Raw genomic sequence first — 21,229 nt, forward strand, 5'->3', positions numbered from 1 at the left:
CGAGGCCTATCTAAGATTGATACTAGTTCAACCCTAGGTATTTCCTCATACATGGACCTGTTATTCGGACCTGGCAGCACTAATTCTACACCAAATGTACCCAACCAGTTACACAATCCACTTCACTCAGATTTACTAGCAGTTGGACATGGAGTTTTAGGCTTAGGTGCATCAGTAGATGATATGATGGAGTCTGCTGATCATCCTCCACCTTCGGAGACCCAGGTACATATATAATTTATTTTTAATTTTAAATATATATGAAATTAAAAAATATGTTCATTTATTGAAAAATTTAGTTTAGATATATATGTAGATATTTAATTTAATCTTTAACTCGTAATAAATCATGTAGGCACCAGTCGCTGAGCACATGGTTACACATATTGTTGGTTTAGGGCATCATATACATGAGATAGATGTTTCTATTGAGGCACCTGGTAGTGCTCAGGTACTTGAGTTTTAAATAGTTTGTTTAAAGTTATTTAAATATTTTTGAAAACTAGATATATATCTATATATATGCAAATTTGTATTTAATTTGAATGTATATGTACATGATGCACATATGTATATATATGTTTTAAAGATAGAACTATAACACATGTATCTATATATGTATATATATTTGCAAAGCTTGATTGATGCGCCTCGGCGAGAGGATGTACAGGAGACTCGATCAGAGGGTCATTCTGTTCGTATGCGTCTTGAGGGGTCCTTCTAGTAGTAGATCAGATTTATATATTTTTTGATGCATATATATTGGAGGTCCAGTTTACATGTACACGTGTATTTCAGTTCCTTGATGACATGCATGTACTTTCACTATTTATTTGATTATTGAGTACTTCAGTGTTAGATACCATCACATGTACATATATATGACTTTTTATATTTTGCTACATATGTATATCTATTCGAGATTTACAGTTTGCATTTCAGATACATAGAGATATATTAGATCTGTAGATGTTTATTCTTGAGACCTGTATATGTGTACATATGTGTATTTTTTTGTTTTATGGCTATAGAACATAATCTTGAGACACATGTGTACATGTATATCAATTATCAATTAGTAAGAAGTTAGAAAGATACATATTTCTTAAATTATCAATTACTAACTTGCTAAAGATAAATATTAGTTTTATGTGGATAAAAATATGTTAATTAGGTAAGTCAATACATTATTTTAGAGAAATTTTACAAAATATAATATTAAAAAAATATATTAATTTAAACTTTAAGAGTACATGACCGTAGATGTAATAAAGTAACATTAAAATATATAGTTTTTTAATAAACTGACCTAAATGATAACTATGAACTTATAATCTTACAATTTTAAAAACACATACTTTAATTTTCACTTATGAAATTCAATCTAGTTTGAAAACAAGTTGATAAATGAATTTAAATTATTAAATTCATCCATGGTACAATTAATTTAAATTATTAAATTATATAATTTTTTAATAAACTAAATTTGATAATCTATTACTAACCTGCTAAAGATAAATATTAGTTTTATGTCGATAAAAATATGTTAATTAGGTAAGCCAATACATTATTTTAGAAAACTTTTACAAAATATAATATTTAAAAAAATATTAATTTAAACTAATTTAAACTTTAACAGTACATGACCATAGATGTAATAAAGTAACATTAAAATATATAGTTTTTTAATAAAGTGACCTAAATGATAACTATGAACTTAATCTTACAATTTTAAAAAACACATACTTTAATTTTCACTTATGAAATTCTATCTAGTTTGAAAACAAGTTGATAAATGAATTTAAATTATTAAATTCATCTATGGTACAATTAATTTAAATTATTATATTATATAATTTTTTAATAAACTAAATTTGATAATTAAGAACTTATGATTGTACAATTAAAAACACATTTAATTCAAGATGAAATTCAATAGTTTGAAAAAAAGTTGATATTTAAGAATTGTAACATAGATAATGAAATTCTGTAAGTTCGAAATTGTAACATAGATAATGAGAGTGTTGAAGTATGAAAAATACATAGAGGGTATGCAAGACAAGCAAGCAATGTTTGAAGTATGTGATGCAATCCCTAATTTGTGTCCCAAGGAACTAATTAGTTTTGGAGTTCCTGGGGAACCTATTGGCCAGTGTTCAAAGGAAATCAATGTGTTCATGCAAGGGCCACATTTCTTCTACTATGAGAATGATGCTTTTGCATTGAAGGATATTTGGAAGACAATATCCAAACAATTTAATAGTGTTGAACCAGAGTTGGTGGACTCAATATTCTTTTTAGCTTCTAGAAGAGCAAGAGGGTATGTGTATAACCTTCCAATAGAAGAGCGATTTCAAGTAGAACCTTTCCCCCTATGACTATTTAGGAAGCACTTCCACAAATAAAAAAGTATTGGCCTTCATGGGATTAGATGACAAAAAAAAATTCCATAGACTCAAGACGATGTGGCAGTGTCCTTATTGATCAATTGAGAGTTATGATTCAGAATGCACGAGGGCAACTACAAGATAGTGAGCAGAAATATATACTTCAAAAGTGTGAAGAGTGGAATTTGGTACGGGTGGGGCCAAGTGACCTCATCCCTCTAGAGCTCCATGAGATAGAGCTTATATTAAAATTTGATAGAGATCACACTCGTGGAACTTCTTGTCCAACTGACCACTTGTGTTGTTTGGGTAATTCATTCCAAACAGATACAGTTGCATATCACTTATCAGTCTTGAAAGCATTATATCCTGATGGCGTTAGAGTACTTTCTCTATTTTCTGGTATTGGTGGAGCAGAAATTGCTCTTCATCGATTTGTACATTTAAGTTGTGTTGTATCTGTTTTAAATGATGAGTTTCCTCGCATTGTGATGGAAGTGAGAGAAATAATGCACTCAAAAGCCTCAGCTAATAATTTTTTCTAATCAATGTGTAGGCTTATTTTTTTTGTAAATAACTCAATGTTAATAGACTACTTGAAAAATGGAAAAGGATTTTAACCAGAACAGAATGTTCTGTACTGATTTTAAATTGTCAAATCAAAAGATTACATACCCTAATTAAGAATACTAATTTTTTTTTGTTTTCAAATTAATTTTATAAAGGTCTACAATCAGAAAATACTTTTTTTTTAAACAAGAGTTCAATTTTCATTCGTCCAACAAATTTCTTTGAACTGACTCTAAAGTGGTTTTTCGTGGAAGCTTATCGTAATAATAATGTTTTTGATCTTCTTTAACGGATGGTTTTTAATTATAACTTTTGGAGGACCTCCGTGGGCTTAGAAAGTATGCATTTTGTTTTACAATGATACAAAATCACCATATTTATTGTTTGCAACTACTTGAATTTCCTTGGAACTTTTTAAGGTGGAGTATTATTAAATTCATCCATGGTACAATTAATTTAAATTATTAAATTATATAATTTTTTAATAAATTAATGAAAATTAAGAACTTATGATCGTACAATTGATCTAAACACATTTAATTCAAGATGAAATTTAATAGTTTGAAAAGAAGTTGATTTTTAAGAATTGTAACATAGATAATTCAATAGTTTAAATTCATCCATAGTACAATTAATATTATAGTTTTTAAATAAACTAATGATAACTGAAACTCAGATATTCAGATTAAAAACGCAATTTCACCAAAGTTGATATTCACAATTTCACCATAGTACAATTGAAAACACATTTCACCAAAGTTGATATTCAGATTATTATAAAATAAATCTCAAAGGTCTAATCAACCATGATGTACACTTATAACATGCAATATTTTTTTATGATCTTCACTGTCTAGTCTCCACTTGTGACGTACACGCTTAAGTTTGACTGGATGCAGACAAAGCCCTGTAGCAACGACTAGGTGGCTATATTGTAAAACTTTGTTGTCAGGTTGATAATCAACAAAGTGTATTCCATGTTGGAATATTTTCTCTTGCTTCAAATATGTTCCCTCTATCACAACAGAACCTTTACCACAAATTTAAGTGTTTTAAAATTTGACAGATATGAAGTTACCTAGATATATTTATTTATTTAAATATATATGTGCATGTACATGTATATGTATAATTTACCTATGGGGAACAACATTCCATCACTTTCTTCAGGGTCATATAACTTTGTCCTCTCTGCAGTTAATCGCAATAAATAATAACTGACACATTCATGATTTCCAAGCTCAACAATCACTGCAAAGACATCTCTTGCATAACAAGTATACATGAATGCATGTGTACAATATATATACGACAGTTGAAATTGATAATTAAATAAAAAGTTGAGATTAATTTTTATGATACTCACCCACTTTTACCAATCCAGAGATATGATTATAATCATCAGAAATCAATGGAATATCATCAAAATTTTCATCTTCTTTATCAAATGTATCAGTAACATCAAGTGGTACCAAAATCCATGCACCTGTATATCCATGTGTCTGATTGATGCATTCTTCATAGTTTTCATCAGTGCAACTGTCAAAAAAACATGAGTATTATCTTGTCTTCAATGTCCAATTGCAATTATCTATACTCATGACTGGATGTAAGGAACGTGTCTTTTCTATCCTCTTGCAACCATGCATTTTTTTTCTATTGACACCTAAAAGTTCGTTAAATTGAAAATATAGAAAAATTAAATTTAAACTTCAATGAATTTGAAAATAAAACTTAACAATAAAATTTTATAATTTAATTGTGCATAAAAGTTAAACAGACGTACACATCCATACTTGTTATCTCCCAAAAGACTCTATATGGTGTCTATCGACTCATTGTTGATGATATCCCGACCTCATCTAATGCAAAATGAGTCTTACACCATTCAACAACATCATGTGCATCATTTACACAAACTCCTTGATAATTCATTTGATACTTTCGCAAAGCACGTTTGATGCAAGCTCCAGCACCATCATGCTCACCTTTTCCATGGCCACTCTCAAAGAAATTCCATATGTGTTTTATATTCTCATTGCGATGATATCTACACAATGCATAAAATGGTCTAGATGATTTAAACTACACGGCACATCCATCAGACCAAACATAATGTTTATCAACATTTATGTTTCTTTCTTTCAAATAAGAAAAGAACATATTGAAGCAATGTTCTACATAGTGAATGTCATGTTCTTTATCATCACTTATATAAAAATAATATTCCTTTATAATTACTCGTGCTTGAACTGTACTCTAAACACCATCCAAATCTAATTGTGCATGTCTATAAAAAAAAATGTACCATAATAGTGACCTGCTAATTAAAGTAATAATCTGATTGAATTGCTTTCTGATAAACAAATGAATAGTTCTCTGCAAAATCAACAACTGATACAATTGTTCCAAGTGGAAAATTATCTCTCAGAGTTTGAAACTATTATGCTTGCCACTTTGCAAAAAATGCATGAAAAATATAAGGTTGAATCAATTTCTTAAATCTATCCATAAATGTTAGAACAGGCAACTCCTCTTCAACATATTCCAACCTTTTTGTTTCTTTCCCCAACTTTGTTTCATTCTTGACATACTTGTAACTTTTGCAATTCAATATTTTTGTTACATCAATATTTTTAGTTTTCAAAGGAACTAGAGCCAATTCACCACATGTTTCAAATAATCCTTTGATGCAATTTATTTTACCAGTTGGATCATCTATGTTGTCACACAAAATGGATGATATAAACTCACTTCTCCTACTAGGAGGAGCAGCATGAAAACCATATGTGTCTTCTATAAACTTTCAAAATACCTGATAGTGGAGATCAAACTCAATATGAGGACGACAACAACAAGTTTCAAACACTTTGTTTGACCTCACAAAGTATGGCTTCAATTTTTCAAACAATGTTTGCCCAACTTTTACATTAGGATGTTCATTACAAAACGAAACATATAACTCATGCTGTGTTGTGTCCAACCAATGTTTTGTATGATGTTCATATTGACCAGGTGCAATCTTATGCCTGATAACATCTCTACTATTTGATGAAGGACGAGTGTTATCAATCCAAAATGATATGACTAAATTTTAAAATAACTCTTCAATTCTATCAGAACGAGGTGCTCTACACATGATTGCCTAGTTGCCCTCCATAGTACTGTCATCCACAATTAATCTTCTCTTAACATATTGTCTCATTGTTTTCCTACTAAAACCCATTTCAGAGGAAATTGAAGATATTTGTCTATTTTGAGACATATTTTTTTCTTGCTAGAGACTTATCTTTAGTTCGAGAGTGTTTTCCTATGTTTCTCAAACCTTGTTTAACATTTTCAATCAAATCAGTTTGCATGCTAGAAAATCTTCTCTTCTTTGATGTTGTGTTTCCACCTAACAATTTTAATGCTTCTTGCAACTTTTTTTGTGTAAGCAAAAGTGAAAGCAACTAAGCTTGTTCAAGTGTTTTAGTATTATCAAATTCAATAATAATTTCTCTTATCTTCTTCTTCATTGACCTTCTCTTAGACAAACTTAATGGTTGAACCCTAGCTGCAAGTTTTCTCAATTTATCTACATCCATTTTAAGTAAATGATCTAAATTCTTATGATAAATACCATACTTTGCAGATTGGACAATATTTAAGAGTTCATCCATACCAGTTCCTACACCTGATCTCGACCCTTCTCTGATTTCTGTTACTAGAATTTCTACAGGGACCGATCTTGAGCCTTCTCCAACATCCATTGTTTGAGATTCAACAAGGAAAGATTCTGACCCTTCTCCGACTTTTGTTATTTGAACCTCTATAGGGATTGATCTTGAAACTTCTTCAACATTCATTGTTTGAGATTCCATAGGGAGTGTTCTTGACCTCTCTCCCATATGCACTACTTCTACTTCTGTTGAGCCTTCTTCAACATTTCTTTCACCTTGTTTAATTTGATGATAACATGCCACAGTCTTCTGAATATTTTTTTGTTCTACTTCGTCAGATCTTTTTCTTGCATATTTGTTTTGCCTTCCTTTCTTGTTTCCCATTATAAAATAAAAAATAATAATAATTTATCCCTTTCCTCAAGATAAATTTTGCACAATAATCAGATAAAAAAACCACTGTATAGATTTTTCTATCACTGTTGGTACTTTTAAATTGTTTGATAGAAATCAATAGAATGCAGTCATCTGCAACAAAGCATAAATATTCTTCATTATAATATGACTAAAATCTGTGAGTCAAAAACATTCTTCAAGGATAAAAATTATAATAAATATTCTTCAAGAATAAATTGCTGCATAAAAGACAATGGCATCGGCTATCAAAAGAAGCAAACATAATGTTAGAAATCCCCTCTTTCGTTTGTAGCTCTCATGTCCTTCTTTCTTCTCCAAATGATGTAGCTCCAAATGATGTGAGTCCTAAAATAAAGTCTTAACATCCTTTTGGGATATTTAGGAATTGGTAGTATCTTGTCAAACAAGGGATTAACATTGATGTTGTCAAATGTAACTTAGATGATTTCGATGATTGATTCTTGATGAGACCTTATAGGTGCCATTATTGCATTTGATAACTCCAAAGGTTGTGTCCTAGTGAGTGCTGGCATGATACCTCAAAATTTAGATGCAATGGAGGGAAACTTAAATGAACTTTATGCTTCTCAAATGCGTACCTAGACTACCAACTGCACACTTGAAGTGTGCAATTGATAAAAAAAGGTTGCAGTTGGTAAAATAGAGTTGCAGGGTGCCTAAAATGCAAATTTTGAGTGTTTTGAATAATTTAGAGTGTTTCCTAAGGTCTTGGGATGCAATGCAAGGTGTGGAAGTGCAGATTAGGGTTCTTGAACTTAGAATGAAACACCTAATTACCAAGTGCGCCCTAAAACTATCAACTGCTCCCTGAAACTACCAACTTCACCCATGAAGTGTGCAGTTGCTAAAACAGGGTTACAGTTGGTAAAAGAGATCAGAATTTGATAATTAAGATGTGGGTATGCAAGATATGAGTGTTTTTTAGATTTTTAAATGTTTAGAGATGTTATGCAATGTGAGGAAATGTTAAATGACATAGGGTTTTGATATGCAAAGTGCAAATGTCCTAGGGATGTTATGCAAGTGCAAATGCAAGGTGTCGTTTTGAAGGTATGCAAGATGAAGAATATGATATGCAAAATGAAAGTTAGAGTTATGTTTTGGACTTGGTAAAGATGCTAAAGGTAGGTGTATGCAAACTGGACTATGCAAGGGATGGTTTCCTAGGGTTGATAATGACATAACTTAGGTAATGTAAAATGAGGATAGGTGATCAAGAAGACAAGTTGGTTGATGGACAATTTGATAGGGTTTGATAGTGAAAATGATGCTAGGGTTTGCAAAATGCAATATGAGGGGGATATACCACTAGGGTAAGTTAAAAATGACATTTAAGAATATGATTATGCTAATGATAGAGGTATACATAAGGTTTTTTAAACTTAGGTGAAATCTTGACAAGGTTTTGACAATGTTTAATGTTTTGACAAGGTTTTTCAAGTTTCCAAGGTGTAAATTTGAATGTTAGCTTTTATCTTGATTATGTTTTACACACACGCAAGACACGTTAAAACAAGAATAACTATTGTTAAAAGTGAACAATCACACCACAACCTAGGCTTTAGGACTGTATCCACTGAATTCCTACTTGAACCAAAGTTCAACTGCGCTTATCCAGAGCGGACAACCTAGGACCTTGGCACCACAGGCTCCCCCTTACAGTGCACTCACTTCTCAGGGCTACCAAGATCCGCATCTCAAGGGGCATGACTTCCTAAGGGACTGTTGTCTCTACTAAGGACTGCAAGAATGTAGGATGTCTTCATGGGCATGGGTGAACCCTTGAGCCAGTGGATAGAAAGGATTTTGACCACTAAAACATGGTTTTTAGTAAGGGCATTTCGTTTAGCAAGTGAGTGATAAACTTCCTCAGAAGGTCTCCTAGCCCCAAGAACCAGGGTTTGACGCACCATAAAGGTACTGGAGGAGAGCTATCACTCAACAATACCACCGACACGGCTTTCACCGTAATCGAGTTTTATATAGCAACTGGAACGTTGACCTGGCTTTTGGCCCGTTACCGCTCTAAGGTCATCCCCTAGCATACCCAATATCGAGTATCTTGGTCCAAGGCATGCCTCCTATAAAAGTTACATGTATTTCTCTTACACCCAAGATCCACGAATGGCGAGGGGAGAGGATACGTCCAATGCAACTCTTAGGGATTTAAACACTATAGACACACCAGACAGAAAATAAAAAGTTCATTTTAAGCACCAAACGAAGTGTTATTTAATCTAATAAATCCACACACATGGTTTTGACAAACACACAATGGTCTTCGACAATGTCCTGCAAAACAAGCATTAGTTGTTTGTTACAATCATGTCTTTATTCCACGATTGCCACATGCTACAAGGAGACCATTAGTAAGACAATAAGAATATACATTTTTTAACACCATTAATATGTTACTAATTTTTAATTTAACTTCAATGCATCCGTCAAACAACTTCACTAATGAAATAAATAAATAAATAATTTAAACGTACAATATTTTTACCAAATTGATGCTTTCGATTTTGCGAATGAAATTCATGGAAAAGACAAACAATGCACGTCGTCAGGTTGATGGCAAATAGTTATAAAAATGGCAAATAAAAAGACAAATGGCAACTTTTTTTTTTTTTTTTGGGTGTTCACATGAACACGTTGAATTACATATGTTCGAGCGAACATGTGCCCAAACTTTTTCGGTGGCTACAAAGTTTTATGGCGCATGTTCGTGCGAACATGGTAAACATGTTCGTGCGAACGCCATGTTTGCACGAACATACAAAATTACACAAAATTTCACCTATTTTTCAGATATATATATATATATATATATATTTCTCTTTTGACTTCCATAATTGCAGGAGAATGATCTCCTACTGTAAAATAAAAAATGTCAAAATGTGTTGCTCAGAGCAAGCTTTCCAATGACTATAATTTTAATACATAATTTAATCATTAAGACTTTCAAAAATGAGTTTAACTCATTATAGGTTCATTATCAATTGAACATCAACTGACTTTGAGACCTCGAGAAAATTAGTAAACTAGGTCAAATTTTTTTAAAAAAATATGGAGGAACTGGCTTATTGAGATACCTTTCTATTAAAAATAAATTAAAATGGTTTATGATAAATTGACTTCAAATTATCTGTGTCAAACGGAACGTATGTCTGAATTATGGTTCATGTCACTTCAAAACTTCATAAACTATAAAATATTCAACCAAAATAAATCAAACCAAATGCATCCTCTGGATATTGATGTTATAAATCTAATGTCGAAAGAATTACTTCATTATCGTTTCTAGAAAAAAAGTTATGTGTGTCAAACAGACTGTCACTTTTTAAAATATTGAATTTTATTATGTACCACTTTTCGGAGGAGATAAAAAAAAATTGACATAAATAATATATATTTTTAGATTAAAAAATATGGTTACAAAGTAGGAACAAAGTACTCAAAATCACTAGTTTATGTCAGCTTGAAATTATTTATAGTTTTGGAGATATAGTCACTTGAACGTGACGTTTGTTGCAAAAATATTGATTTCAGTGTCAAAATTGGTCAAAAAGTGGAACCCATTATTGTGGGATCACCCAGCTTTAAAATGTCAACATAATTAAGGCTTGGAATATATAGGAATGTTGATTGGGGAAGGAAGAGAGGGGAGGACATGAGGTAGAGATAGGAGGTAATTGTGTGTGTGTGTGTGTGTGTGTGTGTGAGAGAGAGAGAGAGAGAGAGATAGAGAGAGAGAGAGAGAGAGAGAGAGAGAGAGAGAGAGAGAGAGAGAGAGAGAGTAGGGAGATAGGAGAAGGATAGAAGGGGAAGGGCAGGAATGAGGTAGAGACATATTTTAGATAAATTGTGCATATTCTATGATCCTATAAAGAAAAAAATTAGGAAGAAGATAATTAGGCTCCTGTACTATTGGGATGATGTTGTGTGTGTGTGTGTGTGTGTGTGTGTGTGAGAGAGAGAGAGAGAGAGAGAGAGAGAGAGAGAGAGAGAGAGAGAGATGGTAATAGATAGTAGTAGGAGAAATGATAGAGAGTAAAAGAGGGTAATAGGGAGTAATAGGGAGAGATATGTTAATATATATTTAGTAGGGGTAAGAGATGATGAGTGGACAAGAGGTGAAAGGGATAAATGTAGAAGGGAGAGGGAGAGAGATAAATGGAAGGGGGAAAGAGATGAGATAGAGCTTTCTAATGAGGGTAATTAGGGCTTGGAATAGATAGGCATTGTGATTAAAGAAGGAAGATAGAGGAGGACAAGAGGTAGATATATGAGGTATTTAAAGGAGACTAATGTTAATGTAGAGAGAGAGAGAGAGAGAGAGAGAGAGAGAGAGAGAGAGAGGGTATAAGAGATAGTAATAGATAGTAATTAGTGGAAAGAGATAATTCGAGCAGGAGGGAGATAGAAGAAGGAGAGAAGGGGATGAGGAGAAATGAGGTAGAGAGTGAGAGGGATGATGAGGAAATATATGATGGAAGGAGAGAAAGAGGGTAATTAGGACATAAAATAGATTATTTGTACTCAGAGAGAGAGAGAGAAGATAATTAAGGCATGGAATAAATGCAAATGGCAATGGGGTAAAGGAGGAGGGGAGGTGGTGAGAGAGAGAGAGAGAGAGAGAGAGAGAGAGAGAGAGAGTTATGAACTTTATTCAACATAGACCTACATGAAGACCTAAAATCATAACTATAAATAAAAGTGAATTCTAACCGTTTTCACAATTGAATATTAAGGAAAATTATAATCTAATCCCAATGATCAACCCAAATATAACATTAAAAAATATCATATTGTACCCTAACTATAAACCAAATCTTATCATGATTTTAATTGATTGAGAGATGGATATTATATAATATAATAAAATTAGGTGCCGGCTAATCTCTAGACAAAATGTGCCAAAGACCAAAAAAATGGTCAAACATGATTCTTTTTTAGATTCATGAAACCACAACAAAATTTTCTCAAATTTTTTGTTGGTTTCCATCACAAAATATACAGATCATGAAGATCAAATATTGAAAATTTCAAAAAGTATCATTGTGTTTTCATTTTTTTGAAATTTAGTCAATGGTGCAATTTGTAGGGAGGATAACCGCATCCATAAAATTATATTCTATAGTAAATTATAAAATTTAATTCTTGGGACTGAACCATTAAAAAAAAATCATATTTAAAAATTAAACTCTCTCTCTCTCTCTCTCTCTCTCTCTCTCTCTCTCTCTCTCTCTCTCTCTCTCTCTCTCTCTCTATATATATATATATATATATAATTAGTTGAAACTAAAATTTAGGTAGTTAAGTCGTATACATAAGCTACTATAAACATATAATTGTAATTTGGCATATCCTTCTATCTTAATTAAACATATAAAACTAGCTATAGTCATACTAGTCCCTTCCCCACAACTATTAAAAACTTTTCCTTTTTTTTGATGGAGGTCATCCACAAACAAGTTTTAGGTACCCGATACGGGCCCACACGTGCCTGAAACCTCTTCGGCTAAGAACCAAGGACCAAGGAGCATCCACACCGCCAAATTCGCTTGGGGCACGATCCCGACCTCATCCCTTATGATGTCTTCAGACCTTGCACTCAACAAGACTTAATCACTGGTGGGGCTCTTTGTGAGCCATTCAACTTCGCCAATAGACCAAAAGCCTATTGACTATTAAAAACATTTTAACTAAAAAAAAGAACATTTTACCTTTATTAAATACTATTATAAAGTACCCTTTAAAAATATTTTTATATTAAAAAGCTTTAAAAAATATTTAATTTAAGGAAAAGATAAGATATGGGCTACTAGTCTAGTTGGTTCTAATTTACTCTTAGAGCAATACAAAATTTAAAAATAATAAAAAGTCGTTTGTTTTTTAATAATAGTTGAGTACAATGTCTTTCCTGCTTAAATAACAATTATATTCGATGTGACTTTCGAAGAGTCATTACAAAATATTATAATAATAGCAAATCTTATATACAAGTTAATGAAATGCGACTTTAAAGAATTAGTTATAATATATAAAATTAATAATTAATTTAACATATAAGTTATGATTCATTTTATATTTTAAATAAAAAATTATTTAATAAACAATTTTCTTCCATATTTTTTGAAAGATCAATTGATAAAATTATTTACAGATTCTGATCATGCTGTCATTTGTACGACAAAAAATTTTCTACCAAGACTTAAAATCGGTAATTTCATAATTGTATTTAATTTAAATCTTTTTTAATAGAGGTCTTTCACGAACTCTTAGCTACCCTACATGAGAAGATGTCTCATCCTTTTTTTATAGTGTAACATTACACTCAACAAGGCGTATATCTGATGGAATCTTTAAGAACCTTTAAACTTTAGAGATAGACCAAAAGACTATTGACTATTTAATATTATTAATTTATTCAATTAAACTTTTCGAAAAATAGTTCACAATGATCGGTCAAATTCTATATGATTACCATTTGGCATATATGAAACTAACATTGAATTTACTGTTTGAGAGGATGAGATGACCCTCACATTTAGGGTTAGATTCCAACGAAGTGGACAAAAGGAGAATTATTTTTTTATCCAAATCAACTGTCGCCTCTAATCTACCAGCCACCCATTACCGAGAAAATTTGAGAGCCGCCCAAAGTTTTCACATAAAAAATCATTCATCTGAGTAATACAGATGTTGAACAACAAAACCATAATCATTGGAATCCCATCTTTACCCAAACTTCAACTCGCTTCTTGCCTGCATCGGTAATTCTTTGTTGGGTAGTTGTCAAAACAAGTAAAATGTCCAAATGATGATATCCCTACGTCAGGGATTTGATTAAATAATGTTGAATCGTAGCAAAAGCCAAATGATCTTTCAATTAATGATTTATGGTCATTAAAATAATGACAGATCTACCATAGAGTCTGCCATTCTCATTTGTCTCCCATGTATTCTTCGCCAGGAGAGGCAAATGAGTAAGTATGCTCGTTGACTGGAAAGGGATAAGAAATTGAAGGTCAATAATAGAGAGTGGCAAGTAGGAAAAGAAAGTAGATCCAAAACAACCCTCCTCTTCCTCTTCCCCTGCCTCTGGACCTCCACAATCATATGGTTTTCTACTGATATTCTGATTGCAGAGAAGATATAGATGATTTTCTACTGATATTCTGATTGCAGAGAAAGATATAGATGAGCAATATGGATCTTCATGGTATGAATCTGAGTGATGATGGGGAAGAGGAAGAGGAAGAAGGACAGAAGTGGTCTTCTGGGGCAGCCATTGCAGTTGCTGTTGATAAGAACAAGAACAGCAAATATGCTGTGAGATGGGCTTTGGATCACTTGATTTCTAAAACAGAAGAACCAACTTTGGTGCTCATACATGTACGGCCGCGGATACTAACAGTCCCAACACCAAGTATGAATATCATAAATCTTCTTCATACTTTCATTGTTTTGGATTAGACAAGTAGGAATTTTTGAAGGATCCTGATCGGTTTTACACTTTTCCAATCAAATGAACTCTCATTTAAATACCACAAATCTTCTTCATGATTTGGGTGAATGCTTTTTTCAATGTTTTTCTACAAGAGTTCATTGGATTGGACATTGTTAAGGCACTTTTCTTGTGGTCTCAGTGTTAAACATGTCTGATTTGGTCCTTTGTGGACACTAATATAATCAATTTTGACGATCACATCTTCATCTGATGATGAACAATAAGAAAACCATATGTCCTATTACCAGAAGCTCTATTAGATAGGTACTATGGAGATCCAATGAAATCCCTGTTTTATGTTTTTTCCTCTTCCATTCTGTTTCCTTGTAGGGGTCTATCTGGTAATATTGCTTTTGGGCATTATAAGTGCCAAGCTGTTCTGCAAAGCTCAGATCCTGGTAATTAAAATGTTATTTAAAGTTGCCACATTTTGAAATGATGATTAAATGATCAAATGGATGGTCACCCACTTGAACCATATGTAAATTATTTATCAAATAGCACTTCAGGGTATTTAGTATCATATTGATCTCGGACTGGAACAGTAAGGGATGTGTTGGCTCTCTACAGTACAGTTGGGTAAAGTGATTTTTTTCTCTTGTTTCCAGAAGAGGGGTTCTAAACTCTGGAGCTTCAAAAAAGTTATGAGAAATAAAAAGGTAAATAATAAAAAGGGAAAATACAATCATTGCAAATCAAAATGAAGTCCTGAAAACCTTGACTCTTAAAAAATTTAGCTGGGAGATCCAGTTAATCACTCTTGAATTCTTGTCATCTAGTTTGGATCTTCTAATTACACTGTGCAATGTATTGGGTTTATAATTCAGTTCTGAAGTTCAGTTTGCAATGCCCATATAGATATTTATTAGTTTGCACATAACATGGGATGATTCAATATAAGAGACTTTCAATATCAGATTTCAACAATTCATTTCTAAATATCAATATATTTCTGGATTCGATTGTGTGGGTTTTTAGTATCAATGTTTCGGATCACATTCTATGTTCTATCACCATTACTTTTCTTGCACTTTCTCTTCCTAATGATGGATCACAGACTCTGATCCGAAACGTCAATGCTAAAAACACACACAATCGAATCCAGAAATATTTTTATATTTACTTTCAAGACTTCTTTGTGGTGGAGGTAATTTACATTTGCTTCTCATTTGCAGTGGGGAATCAAGTTCCGATTGCACAAGTGTGTGAAGATGCTGCAGCTTTGTACATTAAAGAAGTGGAATCACAAACTAATGAATTGTTGCAGCCTTATCTACGCATGTGCAATGGTAAAAAGGTTTGTCTGTAACTCAATTCACTTGGTATTTCTCTATACATCCTTTAGATAATTATTTGAGTGGTCGAAAATAATTAGCTTTATAAGCTCATATTTAACAACATAAAGTAAAACCTTCATGCTATATTCTCCTTATTAACAATTATGCATATTTGATACACTTTTCAGCTTTTTCTTTTATAGCTCATTGTAGATGCATTGAACGATCTTCTTGTCTATTCCGAGAATGTTATACTTTTTTACACACCCATTTATCTGTTTGGTCAATTCAAAACATTCATATAACTCGTTTCTTACTTTCTTTCTTTACTTCAAGTTTTTAGGGAATTCCAGGCTCTGGTTTTAGTATTCACTCACTTTTCCTGTATTTCAGGTGCAAGCAGAAATCAGGGTTCTTGAAAATGAGAATATACCGAAGGCAATTGTAGAACATATTTCAAATTCCAAAATAAGGAAGGTTGTTCTTGGATTATCTTCTCGAAATCTAATCACAAGGTACCATCGCTACTAGTCTTTAAAGAAAGAAAAAATGTTTATGAAAAAACATTAAACATCAAATTTTTCTTTTGAAAATGGTGAAATTGTCAAATATGCTGTTATCAATATATGCTAGGTTGCGTCAAAGTCCTTGGCAAAGCAAATTTGATTTGGATCCCTGATAATTCTGAAGTTGTCTTTCACGATATATAATGTGATGATATTATTGCTAATTAATTGGAAAACAGAAATCCCAAAAATGAAATCATGCAACAGTTTTTCTATTAGCAAGATAACAGATATCAGGTAGAGGCAAAAATATTATACTTGAATCAAAGTGTCTATTCAAGTTTCAACTTACATATTCAACAGGGTATTTCCCCATTCAATTAACTTGTAGCTTCATGCATAAGCATTTTCTATGCGGATTGCTCATAAGCTCATTATGTCTCTTCCGGTTAGTATAGTATTTTGAATAAATTGATTTTCTGTAGGAAGTTCATGGCCTCTGATGTACCGACTGCTGTGGCAAAAATGGCGCCAAACTTTTGCACAGTATATGTTGTGTCAAAAGGAAAACTTTCTTCGCTAAGATCAGCTGATTTTCCAACACAAAGCATCGGCACCAGAGAAAATTTAACAAATAATCACAATCTTGAAGATCCAAACATAAGGGACAGCATATTTCTACCAAATGGAAGTGGACCAAAAGGTATTACTTTTCTAAATTACTTAAATAGAATATTCATTTCTCTGGATCTGATATCAAGTATTTGAAATGTGTAATCACCTATGTTGATTTCATAAGGGTGTTCATCCCTTGTGATTCAATATTCACATATACCTCATGTTTTTCCGTTTTGCTTGCCAATTGCAGAAAAGGTAGAGTCAGAAGCTTTGAAGCCCACATTTCTACTTTCAAGATCATCAAATCATGAAGGCCACCAGGACGTTTCAATCCAAAATCTGGTCATAATGCATAGCAATACAAGTGAAGATAAAAATGCCAACGAAGATGATTCCAGCTTACAGACTTCTAACATTGACATAATTTCCCCAGCTTCAACGAACTCATACGCTGAAACTGAAAGCGAACAGACTCATTCTACCAACCAAAGAGGAATTTCTGATTTCAAGGAGGGGGATTTTCCACCTCAAGGGGCAAACGGAGTGGAGGTAGCAAAGAAAAGAGAAGAAGTTGCAAGTGCAATTGTTTCAGAGGAGAAGGTAACATATACAGAGGGCACCGAGGCAGAAACTGAGACAAAAGAGAGAACCCTTGAATATTATATACGCATAACACATTCAAATGTCAAGGGAAATGTAAAACACACCCTAGCCACAGGTCCTGAAACTTACAAGAGATATTCCATGGAAGAAATTGAGTCGGCAACTGATTTTTTCTCAGAATCTCTTAAGATAGGGGAGGGATCATATGGTTCTGTGTACAAATGCACATTGGATAATACCGTGGTAGCTATCAAGGTTCTTTGCCCTGAAGCATCCCAAGGATGGAAACAGTTTCAAAAAGAGGTACAAAATTGCTATTGATTTTAAAACTTCATGCCAACTTTGAAATGCATAAAGGCATTAACTGTAACAGATTTCCACAATTCATGATATTACATTCTTGCTTTTTTGGGTAAGATTCTGTGTGAGTTTATCAGCATCAATGTTTCAGATCGTACCCAATGATCCATCACCAGATCAATGTTAATGCTGATAAACTCACAGGAAATCTTACCCTCTTACCCAGAAGCATGAATATAATGCACAAAGGCAGCTAAACATTGTCATTCTTTGCATAAAAATCAGTAGTAACATACCAAAATTATGTAGATTCATTCCTGTTGGATCCTTTTGCAGATTGAAGTTCTAAGTCATATAAGACATCCACATATGGTTATGCTGCTTGGAGCTTGTCCCGAATTTGGATGTTTAATATATGAATACATGGAAAATGGAAGTCTAGAAGACCGTTTGTTTCGTAGGGGAGCTACACCTTCTCTTCCATGGCCTGTACGCTTTGCAATTGCTTCAGAAGTGGCTACTGGATTGTTGTATTTACACAGTGCAAAACCTAAGCCACTTGTGCATCGCGACTTAAAACCTGCAAATATACTACTAGACCACAATTTTGTAAGCAAAATAGGTGACGTGGGGCTAGCTAAACTTGTTCCTCATGACGTCTCCGTCAGAAATACCACAACATCAGGCACATTTTGTTACATTGATCCTGAGTATCAGCAGACTGGTACTCTGGGAACCAAATCAGATCTTTATGCTCTTGGGGTGGTACTCCTACAGCTACTGACGGCAAAAAAAGCAATGGGACTTGCATATGATGTAGAAAAGGCTATTAATAAGGGCTCCTTCAAGCAAATTCTTGACCAAACTGTTAGAGATTGGCCAGTGAAGGAGGCTCTACAGCTAGCAAGGCTTGCATTAAAGTGTGTTGAATTGCGGCGGAGGGACAGGCCAGATCTTGAGACATTTGTGCTCCCAGAGCTCCAGAGGTTGAAAGAATCTGCAGATTCAAAGCACGGTCGAAGGAGAAGTAAGAGCTTTATAACATCACCAAGCAAGATTTTATGTCCAAATCTTCAGGTTTGTGTTGAAGACAACACGGAGGAGGTTGTTTCCCTTAATATCAACAGCAGAGGATGTCTAACCAAGAATACTTTTCCCAAGAAGTTGATGCATTTTTATAGAAAGGCATTTTGATCATGAGAAGAGAGGGTTTCCAGAATCACCGTTTAAGAAAAAATTTGCCGTGATGCTGCCAAGTTTGAGATTATGGTCGAGAGCAATTGGTTATGGTAGAAAATATCAATAACAATTCTCCTTTTGGTTTCTAAAAGGGTTTCGTATACCAAATCCTAATCTTCAATTTTTCATACACCAAACCCTAATCTTCTCTGTGTATGGATGATCTGCACGACCACCTTTCCCATTTTTCTTCCATTCTTGGGAATTCAATCTTCTAGTGCCAAACTGGGATTGTGGAAGGTGAGTTATGTTCATTAATGACGGAGAGAGAATAAAATTTGGAAGAATTTGTTTATAGAACGCTCTTCTATCTAAGTTTTCTAGCGGTCGATGAGCCCATTAGAGCAAGCATCAGACCACAAAAAGAAAACCCAAACAATTTTCTTCAACATGCACAGGGGAACCTACAAATTTGCCGATTAACTCCACTGCTCCCGTGTTTTCTAGTTTGTCCTGCTGTTGACAGGACCCAGTTTTTAAGTAAGCATATACATATGCAAAACAGAGTGTATCAGTATGTATTTAATTCGTTACAGCTGTATACTAATCAGTTATATGTATATTCTATGAGTTGTTTACAATCAACAAATTATTATCTAGAATAGGTGAATCTTCCACTTCCACCCAATGATTTGCAGGATGGAGTTTTCCAAAGTAGATAATAATTTAAATTCATTTGCAGATGCCATTCTGCTTGTTGATTTTGCATACATTTCAAAACTCAATCTTATTATTGTTGTCATTGTGTTCAAGTTTCATTGATGAGATTAGTAGCTCCACTCTGTCACATATATGTTGGCTGTACTGAAAAATAAACACTAAAATTTTTACAGTATATGTTAGACGCATTTGGATAAAAACGAACTCCCACAATTCCATTCATCACATTTAACCACCAATATATTGACATTCAAAATTCATTGATCTAATAAAATATTCCTTCTTTTGTTTCAAGAGAGACTATAGCAGATTATTGTTGATGGGAAAACTTTTTGTTCAAGAGAGACAATAGCAGATTATTGTTGATAGGAAAACCATATTTAAAACAAGGTTGCGTTCAAGGACAATTTGCAATCAAATTAGGAGTTGTCCTAAATCATGTAGCATAGTTGATTATAATCAATTATAACTACACTTTAGTATTGGCTCCTCTATGATAATCTAATTAATTTGGTATATTGGGTTCATGAGTTTGTTTAGATATGGTTGGCATACATTTGTATTAGAATGTTTCAATAATGGTAGTTTTTATCAAATATATAATTAGTCGATGGATTGTCAAATCCACAAAATACTCTCAAAACCATTTTATGGTAATAAGAAAATTATGTAGTACAAAGAAATTCATGATCAAAATTATATATTTTTAACTTTAATGATTTTGAAAAAAATTTGTATTAATTGATATATATGTATGCGTAGACATATATGTGTGTAATTAAACAAAAAAAAATTATATTTATTTTTTATTAATTCAAGTAATAAACATAAATTATATTTCTTATTAATCTCGCCTATTTTATAGGAAAGAACTAAATTTTTCATTTATGTCACTTGGCATTAATTTGCAATTTATGTATTTTGCACAAGATTTCTAATTTTTGAGTGTTCTTTTATTTTTATTTTGAACCTTTTGAATTTTTTATTTATTGGATCTTTACAATTTTGGTGGAATTTTTATTATTTTCTCTCTTTAGAAATTCAATAAAATTGTCAATTCAAAGAAACTTATGGAACTATTCCAAACTTATCTAATATGCCCATAGAAGCCTTAGCACAAAGATCCAAAGCTTTTACCATTCTAACAACCATAGATCCAAACACACTTCGTCGAAAGTAGAGTCTACGCATTAAGTCAATGTAGAGCAAATCAATAACAAATGTTGCAACAAACATTGCCTATGATTGGTGTCGGAGTTAATGTTCCAACTATAGTGAATAAAACATATTTGATTATTTGTGTTGCATATGCGGCAAAGAGTTTGAGTTATAAATAATGATTAGTTGTAGATGTGTCTCTCATATTCAATTAAGTGTCAAATTCATGTGTGTGTTGTTAATCATGAAGTAGTTTTTTGTCAATCTAATTAGCAGTCACTTAGAAATCTTGGTGGGT

General features: G+C 32.8%; 1 protein-coding gene across 1 annotated transcript; it reads left to right on the top strand.

Annotated features, from left to right (window-relative positions):
* The first annotated feature begins 13,759 nt into the window (after positions 1–13,759).
* Positions 13,760–19,821, top strand: LOC149538515 (U-box domain-containing protein 35-like). Its single transcript, XM_089799837.1, has 6 exons — positions 13,760–14,489; positions 15,746–15,867; positions 16,241–16,362; positions 16,839–17,056; positions 17,222–17,877; positions 18,211–19,821. Exons 1-6 carry the CDS (start codon positions 14,261–14,263, stop codon positions 19,066–19,068), a joined length of 2,205 nt encoding a protein of 734 aa, XP_089655963.1. The 5' UTR covers positions 13,760–14,260; the 3' UTR covers positions 19,069–19,821.
* Positions 19,822–21,229: the final 1,408 nt, after the last annotated feature.

This window comes from Cupressus sempervirens, chromosome 9, assembly GCF_028749045.1.
Source record: "Cupressus sempervirens isolate cs-2001-9-10 chromosome 9, ASM2874904v1, whole genome shotgun sequence".
Lineage (NCBI taxonomy): Eukaryota > Viridiplantae > Streptophyta > Pinopsida > Cupressales > Cupressaceae > Cupressus > Cupressus sempervirens.

What these genes read in the sequence shown, in the direction of transcription:
- LOC149538515 (XM_089799837.1), top strand. Translation starts at nt 14,261, where the DNA reads ATGAGCAATATGGATCTTCATGGTATGAATCTGAGTGATGATGGGGAA. An exon ending in GCATGTGCAATGGTAAAAAG is followed by an intron (nt 15,868 to 16,240) that starts GTTTGTCTGTAA and finishes CCTGTATTTCAG; the next exon opens with GTGCAAGCAGAAATCAGGGT. An exon ending in AAATGGAAGTGGACCAAAAG is followed by an intron (nt 17,057 to 17,221) that starts GTATTACTTTTC and finishes TGCCAATTGCAG; the next exon opens with AAAAGGTAGAGTCAGAAGCT.